The 15,813-nt window shown below is 54.3% G+C and overlaps 5 protein-coding genes across 5 annotated transcripts; 2 read left to right on the top strand and 3 right to left on the bottom strand.

Moving 5' to 3' along the window:
* Window positions 1–832: 832 nt before the first annotated feature.
* Window positions 833–2,122, bottom strand: GLOTRDRAFT_48104 (uncharacterized protein; the record flags this gene model as incomplete). Its single annotated transcript, XM_007871386.1, has 5 exons — window positions 833–1,057; window positions 1,205–1,406; window positions 1,511–1,871; window positions 1,925–2,007; window positions 2,061–2,122. 5 exons carry the CDS (start codon window positions 2,120–2,122, stop codon window positions 833–835), a joined length of 933 nt encoding a protein of 310 aa, XP_007869577.1.
* Window positions 2,123–2,376: 254 nt separating this feature from the next.
* Window positions 2,377–3,028, top strand: GLOTRDRAFT_80829 (uncharacterized protein). Its single transcript, XM_007871530.1, has 3 exons — window positions 2,377–2,542; window positions 2,605–2,801; window positions 2,865–3,028. Exons 1-2 carry the CDS (start codon window positions 2,408–2,410, stop codon window positions 2,758–2,760), a joined length of 291 nt encoding a protein of 96 aa, XP_007869721.1. The 5' UTR covers window positions 2,377–2,407; the 3' UTR covers window positions 2,761–2,801; window positions 2,865–3,028.
* A 604-nt stretch (window positions 3,029–3,632) lies between these two features.
* On the bottom strand, window positions 3,633–4,755 carry GLOTRDRAFT_132640 (uncharacterized protein; the record flags this gene model as incomplete). Its single annotated transcript, XM_007871529.1, has 3 exons — window positions 3,633–4,045; window positions 4,588–4,619; window positions 4,682–4,755. 3 exons carry the CDS (start codon window positions 4,753–4,755, stop codon window positions 3,633–3,635), a joined length of 519 nt encoding a protein of 172 aa, XP_007869720.1.
* Window positions 4,756–8,627: 3,872 nt separating this feature from the next.
* GLOTRDRAFT_65416 (uncharacterized protein) lies at window positions 8,628–9,630 on the top strand. Its single transcript, XM_007871528.1, has 2 exons — window positions 8,628–8,896; window positions 8,969–9,630. The coding sequence occupies exons 1-2, from the start codon at window positions 8,800–8,802 to the stop codon at window positions 9,463–9,465; spliced, it is 594 nt and encodes a 197-aa protein (XP_007869719.1). The 5' UTR covers window positions 8,628–8,799; the 3' UTR covers window positions 9,466–9,630.
* Window positions 9,631–14,245: 4,615 nt separating this feature from the next.
* GLOTRDRAFT_132638 (uncharacterized protein) lies at window positions 14,246–15,228 on the bottom strand (the record flags this gene model as incomplete). Its single annotated transcript, XM_007871527.1, has 2 exons — window positions 14,246–14,986; window positions 15,046–15,228. The coding sequence occupies 2 exons, from the start codon at window positions 15,226–15,228 to the stop codon at window positions 14,246–14,248; spliced, it is 924 nt and encodes a 307-aa protein (XP_007869718.1).
* Window positions 15,229–15,813: the final 585 nt, after the last annotated feature.

Here is a 15,813-nt window from a genome sequence, read left to right as displayed (position 1 = left end):
TTGATTGATAAAAGTTAATCTATATCAACGAGCGGATGCAACGTTGGTTGTACATTTTTGTTAAATGTACTTGCGGTCTCGTTACCTCTATCGAATGAACTTGATATTGGGAAAATCAGAAATTCAAAACCAACGTTGCATCTTCTGTATCATGACATCCCTGCTGGTACATTTTATATGCGTGATTTCGACATGCGGAAGGCTCTATGAAGGCGGGGGATTTGCGACCACTTTCTTGCAGAGTCCAAACAGATGCAAACAACTCGCCGCGCGACCCGGAATTGCGCCTCCCCAGTAACATGCGAAGCAACAGTATATCAACTTAAAGCTGTTTACTGATGAGATATGTTGCTTCGACTGACTGGTTGTGATCGTGAATATCACGGACTTTCGAGGCAGAAGCCTGAGACATCGGCAACTCGAGTGAAGGCCGTACCTTTGAAGTGGCGATGACCGCAACACTGCACGGCATCCGGATCCGCCACTGGCTCCGGAGGAGGGTTCCATAGCCGCTTGTATGTAGGCCTTCGCGTACACACGCCTTAATAATACATACCAGTCGCGAACGCCCAAGCACCCTATCCGCCCCTTCTGATTCGGGCTTCCAAGTATATTATCGTCGCATACAATAAGTACTAAAACCAATATGTGCATATCATATCATATCATTTTCTTCCGTTTGTTCATCATCCTACGTATCACCCCATACAATCAGAAGGGGAACCAAGCGTTATATCCAACTCAACTCACCCTCCCATACTCCAACACTCATAGATGCGTGTTGCAGACCACAACGAAACGGCCTCATCCCCATATGTCCTCGGCGGTAACCTCACCCGCGGGTCTCTGCGTTCGCGCGGCCTACGGTATAGCTCGTCAGCGTCTCAGTGCCACAGAAGAGAGACGAGGGAGAGCGGGGATCGAGCGAAAACAGACGCACCTGCTCCTCCTCGTCCGGCGGGAGCGCGATCGGCTGCTTCGGCTTGCGCAGGCGGAGGTAGAGCGCAGAGGCGACGAGCGCGACGGGGTGGAGGACGGTGAATGCGAGGGCGGGGACCTGAGGAAGGTGGGGGGTTAGTAGGGGTTCGGCAGGCAGATGGGGATGGCGAGGGGATGTGGGTGTGGGTGTATGCGCGTCACGTGGAAACGGGGAAACGGCAAGGGGAGGATGGAAAGGAGTAAAGAAGAGGAAGACGGTACTCACCCAAACGCCGACGGCGCGCCAGCGCCCGACCCAGATGCTCACGGCCACCCACACGGCGCCGATGCACCACACGAGGTCCTGCCGCGCGACGATGACGAGGAGGGAGACGATGTTCGTCGAGAGCATGACGATCGCGGAGGGGAGGGCGTGGCGCATCGCCTCGTTGGGCTGCGAGGGCGGGTAGGTGAGGTGTAGCATGATGCTGGTGTGGCCGTAGTATCAGTTCCGAGCGGGCGGAGGGAATAAGGGACGAATACGCACAATATGCTAACCTCCAACCCGATATTCATCACCAATATCAAGAACAACTTCAGCGGCGCGTGTATGAACAACAAATCGAGCGGGCGCTCTTTCCAGCTCGCGGGCTCGTGGTACACCGCGAGCACGAGGTTCGCGTACGCGAGCAGCAACAGCAGGACCGCCAGCAGAATCGTCGAGAGGAGGAAGGCCTGCATCACCCACGCGATCGCCCAGAACGCGACGGCCCAGTTCGCGAGCACGAGCGCGAGCCCGACGCCCTTGAGGAAGGTCTGCTTCGTCGCGGGCTTGCGCGCGGTGACGAGCAGGAGGCAGTACCCGATCTGCGCGACGTAGATGAGCACCGCGTAGACGGCGATGGGCATCTTGGCGGGGGTGATGGGGGTTGGGTGGAGGGACGCGACGTCGCCTGTGGGCGTGTCGGTTAGTGTTGGCGTGCGGAGAGGAGGGAGGGGGGCTCACCGATGCCGGGGGCGGCGATGACGGTGCAGACGAGCACGGTGGCCATGTTAATGACCAGCGAGAGCGGGGTTAGGACTTGCAGGCTAAGTGCGTGGTTCGTTAGTAAGTCTGGGAGGGACTGGGAGACTGGACGCACCGGATGAGATGGAGGTAGTCCCGCACGGCTGGGTGCGACGGGTCTAACGGGAGACTTTCCATGGCAACAGTTCGTTACTGGTATATTCCTGTATTTTGTGTTTCCTGTGAAGAAGGTAGAAAGCCTCGTTGAAGGCGGACGAGGACGAGGAGGACATCTTGGTACGCTGCCAGCCTCGATGTGCTCCATGACATCATATCTGCCCTGAGTTCGTTGGGCTTCACACTGCTACGGAGTCTTTGCTCCTTCACACGGCTCATGCCGCTCCCATGAGTAATCTCATTTACTCAGGACTGAGTCGCATCTCGCACTTCAGCCACCACCTCGGCTCCCTCAACGAATCCACCATGTCGACGCCGCCGACCCGCAACGCCATCCTGAACCTCTACGCCTCGACGCTGCGCGCCTCTCGCGCGTTCAGCTCGTACAACTTCCGGAACTACTTTATCCGCCGCACGAAGGACACGTTCAGGCAGATCCAGGTGCGTTGCACTCCCTCGTCTTCATGCTAGAAAACTAACGTATGGACGCTTCTCGCACAAAGAATGAGCAGGACCCACAAAAGCTGACGTCGTTCTACAACGAAGCGCGCAAGGAGCTTGCAGTCCTGAAACGAAGCGCCGTGGTTAACCAGCTGTATGGCGGGTGGAGGCTGGTTGTTGAGAAGCAGAAGCCAGAGCGGGAGCGGGGGAATAACTAGGATGTCTACCTTAGAGGGAACTTGGGTTAGCTGGTGTTGCTGTACGTCTGTCGACCGAGATGCTTCGCAGCACGACGATCGCTGATGACAATGAACGCTGGCAGTGTATTGTATCCCTTGCTAATTGATGTACAACAGACATGACGTTCGCATCCTTCTCAGCGCACAGACACCCGCATCATCGGCGGGTCGCACTCACCCTCACGACATTTCGCCGTTCCGCCCGTAACTTGTCTTACCTTTTGCGAAGTTATCATCATACATCAACCACTCAACCCGCATCATCAAACGGGTAGATGTACTTTTTATCTTGTTGACGACACCCATGAAGTTGGTTCTGTATATGCACCTGTATCGGATTTGCATAGATGGTATCGCTGTATGCCAGGGCTTGAATTGCTGGCTGTTTCAAACCCTTGCGCACAGCGTTTGCCATCTCTCCGTTTCCGCGCATTTTAGTGAACAGGTCTACTCCGTCTCGGCGAGTGCTTGTCCGGCCGGCCTCGCAGGTTGTCGCTATTATGACTACACCTACCCTACGCTCCGAGCTTGGTGTGACGACGATAAGCTATCCTGCTTCGTACAGCGAGCTGCTAGTTCGTTACGCATGGACCTACAAGCCGTGGTCTTTCTCACTTTTGCAGGTCACAGCACTTCTGAGATGACTTTGCTTGGAAATGGAAGACTCTAGTTGACATTTCTGTCTCGGTCCCGAGTGGGCAGCAGAAATCACTATATGCTACCTCATTTTCCACATGAGTGGAAAATCTACACAAATTACACATGGCGACAGCAGTGAGCCGGTGAGCAGTTTAATACCACCCGTACCAATCTTAACATGTTCCAGGGGTATATGCGCTCCTGCTAATCCCTCAACCGACGATCAACCCAAGAAAATATCCCCTTAAATCGCCCTCCCGTCCCAATCCTGCCGATGAACCCATCGGGCCTGACAGGAGCCGCGACCGCCTCCTCCATTTCTTACGATGATCCACCGAGGACCCGTCGTACGCGTGCCGGTCCGTGTCCTTGAACATCCACTCCGCACCTAATGGCAGGTAGGCCAGCGCGAACTGCACATGCGCGGCGGGGCCCCGAGCATGGCGTCCGCAGCCGAATTGGCGGGTGTGAGTATCAACGCAGTATGGTATGTCAGCGTCGAACGCAGTCCACAGATTCAGCTTCCTCAGGCCGAGCAGGTGCAGCGCCCCGGGCGCGCTCTCGCTCTGCCCGTCGCGCCGTACGTGTACACGTCCACGCCGGCCCTCCTCCGCCCTACCCTCCTCTGTGCTTACGGTTTGGTGTGAGCCGACCTCGGGTACTCCCGCCTACGGGTCTGAGGTGTTCTCTCACTAACAGATATCAATCGTAGTCCGAGAAAGCCTCTGGACACAAGCACGACGTTGGAAGGCTCAGGACGTGATTCGCCACCCCGCGCAGATACCAACCATATCCGGGCGAGGTGGTGAACGGCGCCTGAGCCGTGTGTGTGGCTTGATACTGTCCTGTCTCCTGCGGGTCGGTCTCACTCCGGCGATGTAACGCTCCATTGCGGCTGGATCACGCGCTTCCTGACCGTTTATGGGTTGAACTCCGAAGCACGGGATGCACCGGCGCCGTGTCCTCCTACGCCAGGAATCGGTGCCCGGATGACATGACCCCGCTCGGCCAACTCGAGGTGCAGTATTGCTTACAGTTTCTAGAGCCTGTGTAAGCGCGCCGGAGTAAGGTGAGCTGAATGTTGAACACGTACCGCGCCATGGACGACAGGACCTGGGTCCTGTAGTAGGGCAGCCTGCGCAGGTATGCGAAGACTTCGTCGCTCACCGTCGGGCTGGTACAGGGTGCCCAGACATGAGCTGACCAAGTAGTGGAGCATTTCGTCAGTGGGGATACTGGCAGAGGCACAGGGAGCACTCACGAGACGCGGCCTCTCGAAGGGGCCGATTTCCGACTGCGGAACGTCCGACTCTGCCCATGAGAGACGACTCCCATAGCATTGTCGTCAGATGGTACCAGCTTGGGATCGGCACGTCCAGGGGAGTGCTGTACCCGTTACCGGGCTGTCCCCGCGTTCACGAAGGACAGTGGCTACAAGAAAAAGAAGCCATGTCACGCGAGCCCGCGGACCCGAAGGCTGGCCTGACTGCGACACGGTACGTGGGTTAGGAGATTGCGCTGACCGGCAATGGCAAGGAGAGTGGACTTACTTTGGGCAGCTGGGGGAGGTGGTCCTGTAGTCTGTCTCGTGTGGTGCAAGTAGAGGTCGTCTTCTCCTCATCTCTGCCGATTGAGATGTGAACTCGAGGGCGGTAGGAGGGGATGTGAGTGATGCCTTACCCCCGTCAGCTCGCCGCTCTTATATACCCGCAGAATGTAAGTAAGCGGCCACTCAGATGCCACCCGAACCGCTATCGCGCTTCAGTGGCACGGTGGGTGTGTCAGCCAAGCGTGGCGACGTGGCGACTTCGAGCCTCGGACACACTGACCTGCCACGCGTGGGTCAAGTGGAAGCTATGACAATAAGGCGTAAGTGGAGGGAGTCAAAACATTAGCATATGTCATTGTATGTGGTCTTCACGTTTGGATACCACTGGCTTTCAGGAAGGTGCACTTCGAGCCACGAAGACACTGTCTGACGTCTCACATGCCACTCGAAGGCTATTATCTGAGACACCTGCTATAGAACAATGACACAGGTCGTGCGTGGCTTTCCAAACAGTCAAAGCGGCGTGACCAAGAGTAACCAGAAAGGACTATCACGCAAGCGTGGTTGAGCATCACTTTCCGACTCGCTCGGGAGGAATACATTCGGTGCGAGGTGGAGGATGGTGAGGCAGAGTCTTGTAACGTATCAAGCACCCTTAGTATGCTTCTCTATCGCCATGCATCCCTGTCTAAAGCACGGAATTGGGTAGCTTGAGGGATAGAGTAAACTCACACTGACATGGGCGAGAACTTGGGAGTGCCGAGCCGCAGCTGAAGGCCGACTCAGTGGTGGACTTGACACGACAGCGCGTTATTATGGCCGAGTGTACTGTTAGTGTGAAAAGAAATATAGCGATGAAGCAATGGAGTACTCGCACAAGGAAAACATTTGCAAGAAGACTGCCAGCGAACCGCCGTGGCAGCCAATAGCGTGTCGCCAAAGTTACACCTCAAGCTCGGTATTCTCCGACCGTTCCTCACTTCGTGCCAAACTTCCTTAGACTCAAAGCCAGTGCTGGTGATATTCACTCCTGGTCCCCACGGAATGCCTTCGGATGCAGGGCAGCAGAAAAGATATTTCCTGTGCGCAGCTTTAAGGAGGAGGAGTCAACTCCGAGATTACGATCGACCTAGTCGTGGTTCGCGCGAGGGGATTCAGGCTGCCACGACTCCCAACTTTCGAGCTTGCCATTTGCAAGAGCTGTGGCTCTGAAATTGCTTTTATTTTGTAGACTGGGGCTGCACTACACTTCTCAGTCCAGTTCTTTTGTTGGGGGAAGCAGCATCCTACATGCAACGGCATATAGCTTTGCGGCTGGAGTGCGGCTGAGGATCTATTGGTACGTACAGTAGCTTCTGTTGCCCTACATCCCTCCCCATTCCCACCACAACGTCACTTCGCAGTGATATCCTGTACACTATTAGCGTACGATGCGCTCACGGCGCCTTCAATGGTATTCTCAGTGTTTTTCAATGAATGGTACACACGTGTACATTACAAGTCATGGATAATGTTCATACAATTCCTCAATTTTACATTATCAGATTCTATTGAGGTGTATTATCATGCGGTAAACTGACTCAGCATTGTTTCAGTCTCACTTCCGCGTCCTGCAGCATAGATTGTAGCATGTTGTATGTAAGGTCCAACATAAGGGCAACGCCCTCGGGACCATAATTGGATTCAAAAAAAAAAAAAAAAAAAAAACTGACTCAGCACTGTATATGTCCAGAAGAGACTGCCAGGCGGCAATACTATTGGGAACATACCCATTACCATATCCTGAGGGAAGGCAGCGGCGAGACACCATCTGCCTATTAATAGTTAATCATGTATGGACATGGCCGAGGTCGCGATTCACCACCTCGCTCGAATACAAGACCGTATTTGAGCGGGGCGGTGAATGGGACCGAGGCTGGATCACCTTGATTTCTTTTGGTGGGTGATATAGTTTCACATGAAGGTCCTGGACACATGATTAGCTGCGGGATGCCAAGAAGTGTGTCTACTGTAAGCTCACCAGGAAGAAATGGTCCCTCAAAGTACCACATGTACAAGGGTACACATGTCATCCACGATGTCGCTACAGCATCCCGCCAGTCCGTCTGCAACGTCAATGGGGACACAGTTCGCACCCTGATGAATATCTGTTAAGTGCTTCGAGAAGCGGTGTCCTCGTAAGCTATGCTGAGATGACGACACCGAGTAATCCGAGTGCCGCCAAGTTCCCACCTGCCTGCCAATGTCCGACTCATGCATACCCAACATTCGTCCAGGCGAATAAGCAATGCTGCCGCAGGTGTCAGTAACACACGCCTACAGACAGTAGGCTTCATGGGCTTGGTAGCGGTCCTTTAGATATCATAATGAGAAAGGTTTCGATGTAAAGTTGGCGGCAGACTAACCGTGAATAAGTCACAGGGTAGGCAAACCGCCGACGCCTATGCACTGGTCTTCAAAGATGGGGGCGTGGGCCCGGAGTAATAGGGCACTCTCATCATAGAAAGGCCCCATGACATTGGAGAAAGACATCAGTGATCGCTGTGTCTCTCGAGAGTCCAGTCGCCCGACACGTCGATCGAGGACGACTATGTGGGCTGTAAGCGCAACTACGAGCTCGACGTAGTAAGCGACTGACCTGTATCCACTGTCGGGTCTTGCACCTTAGTACGCTACGGCCTGGGCGTCGTACCATTGCAGACCTCGAGACGCCCCGTTCGAGTGTCTTGCAGTCTCTAAGCCGGCGATAAAAGGGGAATCGCCGGGCGGGTGGTCCTGTATATCTGTCTCATGCAGCGCAGAGCGGACTCTTAGTTTCTTCATGTTCGCTTAGCTAAAAAGAGAGCTCGAGGGGAAGTGTGAGGGGAGTGCGAGTGATGCATTTCCCCCATGATCTTCCAGGTCTTATATACCTTGGAGGACACAGTCAAAGCGTAGCACGGGACACCGCTAAGGGTAAGCTGAGTGGCATATTGCATATTGGGATTCAGCCAAGCGTGGCGGCGTTGCAGCTCAGAGGTTTGGAGGCATTGTCCGATTCAAGTGTGGCAGCTCAGACGCACGTTAGAGCCATCGCGACCGGGAGCGTTTGAGATAGCCAGATCCCAAGCCAGTGTTATTACTGCCTATGCCACAGCGCTGTGATATCTTGGCCTCCGGAGAGCCCACTTCCAGTTGGATCGAAAAGTCCTCCAGAGTCGAGGCTTTCCATGTATTAAGTACGACGTGCTCCATGATCGGTGGATTCTTATATCTTCTTGTGCAGTTAAAGAGGACTGAATCAAGAAATAAGTCTATATTAGACTATATAAAACGAATATTGAAAAGTGTGACGATCCTGAAGTCTAGTGTCGAAGTTTCAACGCCAATTTTGCGACAGAGCAGGACCCTACAGTATTTATGTTTGCCTGCCTCACAGATCAGTGAATGTTGTACAGCAGGGATTCAAATTACTTGAATACATACACGAGAAGGGAACAATAAGTTTCGGGGCGTTGAAGTCAGACAGCGGCAGTTAGAACAATAATTATAAGAGAGCATCAGCAAGTGGTGGCGGCAGCCAATAGCGTGCCGCCCAAGTTGGACGGCACGACTTCCCGGCGTTACTCCGATCTTTCCCATGGCACGCTCCATGGCACTCTTCATCTCGAACTCAGAGCAGGGACTGCTCGTACTGCACTCCCCGGGCTCACCACACACTGAAGCTGGTTGCCGAATTTTGGGGGACGATACGAGCGGTTCAGGTCTATCTAATAGTCTCTGACTGAAAGTCTCTCTGGCGTGAAGTGCTCTGCATTCAAGTTCGTTCTACCGTTAATCGAACCCTCGAAATGAGCTTTCCGACGCCCGTCCCTGCTGCGCGCACGACTGAGAGCTTCAGAGACAAAGCAATTCGGAAGTTTAAGGAGGAGCCGCTGGTCCCCATCGGTCCGTCACGTTCTTCTCTCATCCTCGTCCAGATCCATGACCCATATATTCTCCATTCTATCGTACTACCAGGCACTCTCGCAACATGCGTCGCACTCACAATGGCGACTGTGAAAATGCGCTCCGGCCAGCCTAAATCCTTCAACAATTGGCTGCGTGTGCGCATCATCGCGCAGGGCCTGACCATTGCCGCCGTTGTCGCTGGCTCGTATGCGTACGGACGCACGCAGAAGCAGCAGGAGGAAAAGGCCCGCTCGGAGCAGGAGCGCCTGCTTGCGAACGCCGCGAAGGAGCGCCAGGAATTCGAGGAACGCCTGCGGGAGGCGGAGGAAGCGCATGAGCGGGAGCAGAGCGCGAAGGGGCTGCTTGGGTTTAAAAGGTGGGGTTCTAGTGGGGAAGGCGATGGTAGCGTGAAGGCCCTGGATGGAGATGCGAATAAGGTATCGAAGCATATGCGGGTAGAAGAGTTGGCGAAGCAGAGGGAGGGGCAGAGTGGGGGCAATTGGTTTGAGTGGCTATGGGGGTCTTCCTCAAGTGAGGGAGGGAAAGAGGAGAAAAAGTCGCCATAGCTGTGTCGACGCGTTCCGGTATGATGTCGGTCCGCTTTTACTGCATCGTATATGCTATTCTCTCCCGACGACTATCGACATGCATGTGGTCCTGGTTAGTTATACTCACTGCGGCTCGGCCCATCTTCCACTCCTGCAACGAATACTCCTGGATCGCATTTAAGGGCCACTAGTCACCCTTCGCCATGCTCGCCTGCAAAGTTTGTGTACATCTGTCTCATCTGCCCTACTGTGCGAGGAGATGTTACTCCCACATGTTGGCAATCACTCGCAAAGTAAATACGCAGGTGCGTTTTTGGCCTCTGTTGTTCTCGGCCTGGAGGGCTCCGTCGTCATCAAAGACCGAACGTTCCTGGCTTCCTTTTGTCACAGTCACACGTTCCGCAACAGACTCGCAGGGAAAGGGACGTCATGTTGGCAGCTTCTTGGCTTTGGCAGTGTCGATGCACCTTGTGGAGTTGTACATGAGGCCACCTGGACCATTTTGAGGTGATAACGTCTTGCAACAGGTGAGAGGAAAATGTAAGCACGTCTGACCAGGCCACGACTGCTCTCCTGCATCGTTCGCTCTCACATACGGTGGTTAAGAAGGTATCGAGGACTCACCTGGGTTTCCCTCAGGTACTCTCATCCTGAAAAACCGTCCTCCTTCGACTGGACGATCGCCTTGGATAGGATGTCCACATTCATGCCTCTATACCCGTCCATGGCTTCCCTTGATTCCGAGAGTACTTCATGAACGCTGAAGACATGCAGTAGGTGCCCGCGTCTCGGGAGGCTGCGATCAGGGCCTGAGGAGCAGTATCGGCGGAGCAGTCGCCACTTGCCTTTTGCTTCAATAAGAGCGGTATATGCACAAGTCGCAAGTCCAAATCGTCGCACGGTAGAGGCAAATCACACTAGGTTGGTAAATTTGCTATGCCGCCCTCAGGCTGCTTGCCTACGGAGGCAGATGGATGATCAAATATACCAACTGTACAGTGTTCCTTGCACTCCCAGCTCGAGCGTCACCCTTCCCCCCCTCAAAGAGTGTCTTTGTGCACCAGGTGGACCTGTGTCAATACAAAGCTACCAACCGTAGGATGCCACATATGGACCATACGGCAGTCCAAACATGGCCCCTCCAGCTCACGCCGTGTTCTTCGCAAGTAGCCAACTAACCATAGTTTCTCTGAATTTGTTTGACTTCGCCTTCCAGGTTGGCGCAGGACCAATCGGTCGCCGCGGCCCTAACCCTCCGCCAGAGTGGCGTACCCGTACCATCATCGGGAAGAGTCCCGAGCCACAGTATACTAGTAGTTCTCGAGGCGCGGGGAAACAAGCACGCTTCCGTACACCGTCGAGTTCCTCTCGTCGCGTCCGCTACCCACGGATTTCAGCTTCCAACTCGATATATAGAAGCTTCTTGGCGTCCTCCCAGATGTCTTGAGGCAGTCAATGGTGCACCTAATTCCGTAACAAGATTCTTGGTGTCCAACTCCGTAACAAGGTGCAATGTACGCCTACAGCCCAGCCCGTGGTTAGGGGTTGGAAAGCGGCGCCCTAGTCGGGTGAGGGAGCTTCGAGACGACCTGAACTACGCCTGCTTCACATCTTTCAATGTCCGTTCGTGTGTGTGTTTGTTTGATTGGAACAAGTTGCCGCGTATCTCTACGCATCTTCAGTGGTTCCTTCCGAATGCATATCGAGTACTAAGCTCTCCGATCCTATCCCCCTCAGGCCCGAGGTATGTAACACACTTGCTAAGTATTTTGTCCCGTCAGCCTGATCATGAATCTAACCATGACCGGTGCATACAGGAAACGAGGATATGCACCCCTTAAGGAGTTCGGTTGTATCCTCTGCATCACCGTGCATGAGTCATATTACGGACAATGACATGCTGCACGTAACACATGCGCTTGGACAAGACCACACTCGTTACTTGCCATCTCTTCAAGGCACAGTGAGTCTTTTCTCGTTCAGCGTCATAATGCGGCGACATCCGCTTCTCACCTTCAGGCTTTTCAGTTCCTATACTGCACTGTGAGAAGTCGTGGGAGGACTCGTCCTGACTACCCGCGGGCTGACACTCGCCTCGGTTTATCGAAGGGGTTTAATCCATTTGGCGAAATCTGTAGACGGACGTCAATATCTTGAGGCTGATATATACAGTCTTCCGTCACTCACCTGAACGGCATGTCAAGTGTGTAAGTCTGGTATTTCCATTCACCCCCCGCCATCACAACTGACATTACTTCACAACTATTGTTAGAGTCGGGTACACCCCATGATTGGACAGTTCGAAGCAAACTGAAGCAGTGTGGTATTGCTTTCTGCACGATGTTTAACACGTTCGATGAGAATTTTGTCGTACCCCCGCTTTTACGGTGTCCCGCCGATCCCAAATACATAAGCCCGGAGGATGAATACCTTCGACTGGTGCGAGAGCTATGATTCCGCGAGACTTGCAAGCTCGAGGACAAACGGCTCTTGTTAATTGCCAGCGACTTCGTAACGACTTACACTGCAGTACACATCCAGTATATCTTGGACGCAGGATTCTGCTAGCAATATATGCAAATTGACCAAGCCCGCGGATGTTCGCGACGCCCAGTTTCAGCGTACGTCCCCTGTCGACCGCTTGCACGCGTAAGTACGGGAGCGCGGCGATCCACCGGAGCCTCCCAGAGTTCAGGTCGGGTTTCCGTCCACGTCGGTATTGCACTCATGTATTGGCAAATTGAAGTTCATGTGAATGTATATACCTATTATTCACCCAGTGGACCTCCGTCCTCTCTTGCCTTTCCCTGGTTCGATGCCACAGATTGTCTGCGTACCGCGCCAGGAACCGAAACGGAGACTCGGAGTTGAAATCGGGCGCCACAAACCTTGTCGCTAATCGCGCTTCCACGCGACGCGTATCTTACGACAAGCATGGCAAATGCCGTCCCCAAAGAACAAGAGTCAGTCGTGCCATTCCGCTTCCCCTCCTCGTCGGCACCGTCTGGCACGTATTCCGTCCCATCTTTCTCCGCTGGGTTCTCTGAGTTTGACATGGCTCGAGTCTGACTAGAGGTCGTTTCTACTGCCTGGGTGCCTTCCGTATACTTCGTTTTGCGTCCCTGGAGGACATCGGAACACTCGTCACCAACTGTACTGTGTAGTGACATCTTCACGTATCGCACCTTAGGCGTGGCACTTGAAATATCTAGACAAGGAGGACTTGGGGCGGAGCGTCCATCTGACCGATCACTGAGAGGCTGGGACCCACATGAAATCCTGGATGATAAGGGGCTTCCGACGTGAGCAGACTGCTACGGAATGGACTGCATTGGCGGAAACGCATGACTGGTTCGAGGAGGTTGAGGACCATCTAAGGGTCCGTCCTAGGAGAAGATCGGGCTCGGATCGCATCTTCTCGCTGTCAATCGAACAACCCCCCGCAAGCAATTTCTTCGATGCTTGTGGCCCAACGTCTTCCTGCCTGGCCTACTTTCTCCCTAGTAGACAACTCAGTGGCGACTTACAGACCAGGGAGACTCACAACGGACACAATCATCTTGCGCAATCAACTTCCTTGTTCCTCTGATACTTGTCAGCAACTGGATATCCAACCATATGCGAGCATTCTTCTGGGCGTCGAGGGACGAGTGCGTCAGGACTAGCTTGATCGAGGAAAATCGGCGACTTCCTCGTAATTCATCCAGGCCGTAGACCCGAGCATGCCATTCTTTCGCTCGAGCTGGTGGCTACTCTGGGCCCTCGTCATCTAGTTGTCGCTATACTCTCTGAGATGCCATTAGTCAACATGGATCTTCTAACATTGTCGGGACAACCACGCACCCAAGGGATCCCTCCTCATTTGACGTAAATGGCTTGCTCTGGTGGCGTCGTTCTGTCGTAGTATCGGCGACTTCCTCCTTTGCAGACGCATATTTACAGCCATGCCTCAGAACTGGCCTTGGTCACCGGGGAGGTATCTAGGGAACATCGTCCAGGAGAAGATTGCAATACGTGCGTCACGAACGTGGTTTGCCTCCAGGGTCAGTAAATTGGACTTTCTTTCAAATACATGCCTCACCGTAGTAAATCACATCCTTCTAAACTGCTTCAGTCGCTTCAGTTGCCTATGTAGACGCTCTGAGTATACTGACGGTGTCGCTTTCGAGCGAGATCATCAGTTTACTTACAGACGCTACACTGGCCGCTGTGGCGCAAATCCCACTTCGACGTCCTGATTAACCGCCCTACCCGATCCATCGCCTAGATCGTGGCCTGTAAGACGGGGGCTGGTCGAACTGCACGTCGACGAACATCAAGGGCAACTGGGCTACAGCGCCATCGCCTTGTCGATGGATCCTTGTAGTCTTCGGCAGCGGCCGGGCTCGGCTAACGGTGCTCAGCGCCTCGTCATCGTCACGCCTCTCAGGTAGGAGGCCCAGCGATATGGATGGATGGAGAGCGGAACACGTCTATTCTGCTCGTACCAGCTGATAGTACAAACGGTGCAAAGAAACCCAGGAGAAAAAGACAAAGAAACACAGAGGTGGCTATCCCCTCTCCGATAACGCTTCGCTACTCGTACAAGATGGAACCAACGGAATATTATACAACTACACTGAGGAATCCGACGCTCTTCCATTCAAGATTCATCCAACACTCCACAGAATCATGGATCCCGTACCGCAAGATATATACCCTCGATTGCGGCCTTCTTGTCCTAATCAGCATGGGGATGTCTCTGCCCCACCCCGCGCAGACGTTGGTTAGCCCGCGACCTTCACCATATTGTCGATTGCTACAGAGGAACAGCTAGCGGAACGGCGGCGGCGGCGGTCATGCGCTGATAGCGGTCGAGGTAAGGGCGCGGTCGCCGTGGCTCTTGTGGCGCCGTCGGTGGCTTGGGCGGCGATCGCTGGAGTTGCGCCTGTGCCACAGCGGCGCACTTGTCCGCGTACTCGCGGAGCTTCCCAGGCGTAATCGGGCGTGTCCCGTCAAGCTTGGGCCATGCCGGCGTGTCTGAGTCCGACCCCGATGCGTGTGGCGCATGTTGCATGGGCACGGCAGTCGCCGAGCGGTCGTCGTCGGGCGGCGTGGCGATGGTAGGCAATTGCTCGGTGGTGGACGCGGGCGAAAGGTTGAGATACGAGTAGGCCGACGCGGATGGTGAGGTCGGCTCGGGCTTGTCGACGAGGTCCTCGAAGGGGTCGAAGATGAAGGGGACAATGGGGGGCGGCCACGCGACAGTCGGGCCTTCAATGTGCTGGATCCACGAGAGCTGCGACAGCATTCTGTGTGACTCCGTCGGCTCAAAGGCCTCCTCGTCCTCGTACCCACCCAACGCCGTTTTGAAGACGCCGTACGCGTCGTCGACGACATCGATAGCGGGGCGTGGGATTGGGAGGAGGGTGGGCTCGAACATCTTCGCGTCGATCCAGGCAGGACGCGCACGACGGGGCTTAGGTTGATAGAGAACGGGTTCAGGCGTAGGCGCCACTTCCGCCTGGTTGATTATTTCCCGTTCTTTCAGCGAGGACGACTAATAACCAATTTTCTTCAGTGAATGTGGTCACATCACGCGTCGAGAAGAGATCGTACCTCAACAGTCGCGTCGACTAAGTTTTGCGGAGTGTATATAGCGTCCATCAACGCGTCGAAGTCGTCGTCGACGACGACGGACGATGTGGCACTATTATCACGCGTGACGATGTCGGCCGCAGGCGATGTGCGCAGGACGAAGCTTTCCAAAGAAGACGAAAGATTGTTGAAGCAGGAGGACATTGTTGCAATTGTTTCTGGGCGATAGTGGGCGATGGTGGTCAAGGTGCGAACTGGGGGGGATGTGGTTGAAGTCGGACTCATATGTTCTCACGGCAGGTGCCGAAGACCATACTCGCGCGGTTTCAAATGCTTCCAGGCTCTCTGTCTGCACTGCAAGACGGTGCAAGACTACTGAACGTACAGGTCTACTTTGGAATGATACGGATACGAAATGAGCCAAAGAAGAAAATCGAAACGAAAATATTGCGGCGTGGCGTCTCCCCCCGCCGGACACCCGCACTACTCGTACAAGGTATGAGCCCATCCCTCTATTTCATACCCGTCAGTGGGGTCTGGTAAATCCTGTCCGTGTGGTGTTCCCAGGGGTGAATCTAGTAGGGCTAGTGTACCCCCATGTAGCGCCTCGACAGCGGCGGTATCGAGCTGTTCCCTGGGATCCTCGACCTCTCCGTGGCCTCGTTGATGAACCCTAGGGTGAAGTCTCGGAGAGCCCTGGGCGTCATGGGGCGACCTATCTCGACCGACTTCGCCCTTGGTCTTGCGAAGTTTTCGCGGGACAACGGCGGACGAGCCATCGTCATCAGT

The sequence above is a fragment of the Gloeophyllum trabeum genome (assembly GCF_000344685.1).
Source record: "Gloeophyllum trabeum ATCC 11539 unplaced genomic scaffold GLOTRscaffold_00014, whole genome shotgun sequence".
In the NCBI taxonomy this organism is placed as follows: domain Eukaryota; kingdom Fungi; phylum Basidiomycota; class Agaricomycetes; order Gloeophyllales; family Gloeophyllaceae; genus Gloeophyllum; species Gloeophyllum trabeum.
The sequence above is the reverse complement of the archived record's forward strand: the minus strand, read 5'-3'. Positions and strand labels throughout refer to the sequence as shown.

Coding starts and splice junctions, on each gene's coding strand:
- GLOTRDRAFT_80829 (XM_007871530.1), top strand. CDS start 2,408: ATGTCGACGCCGCCGACCCGCAACGCCATCCTGAACCTCTACGCCTCG. Junction 2,543..2,604: donor ACACGTTCAGGCAGATCCAG/GTGCGTTGCACT, acceptor TCTCGCACAAAG/AATGAGCAGGACCCACAAAA.
- GLOTRDRAFT_65416 (XM_007871528.1), top strand. CDS start 8,800: ATGAGCTTTCCGACGCCCGTCCCTGCTGCGCGCACGACTGAGAGCTTC. Junction 8,897..8,968: donor GGAGCCGCTGGTCCCCATCG/GTCCGTCACGTT, acceptor TCGTACTACCAG/GCACTCTCGCAACATGCGTC.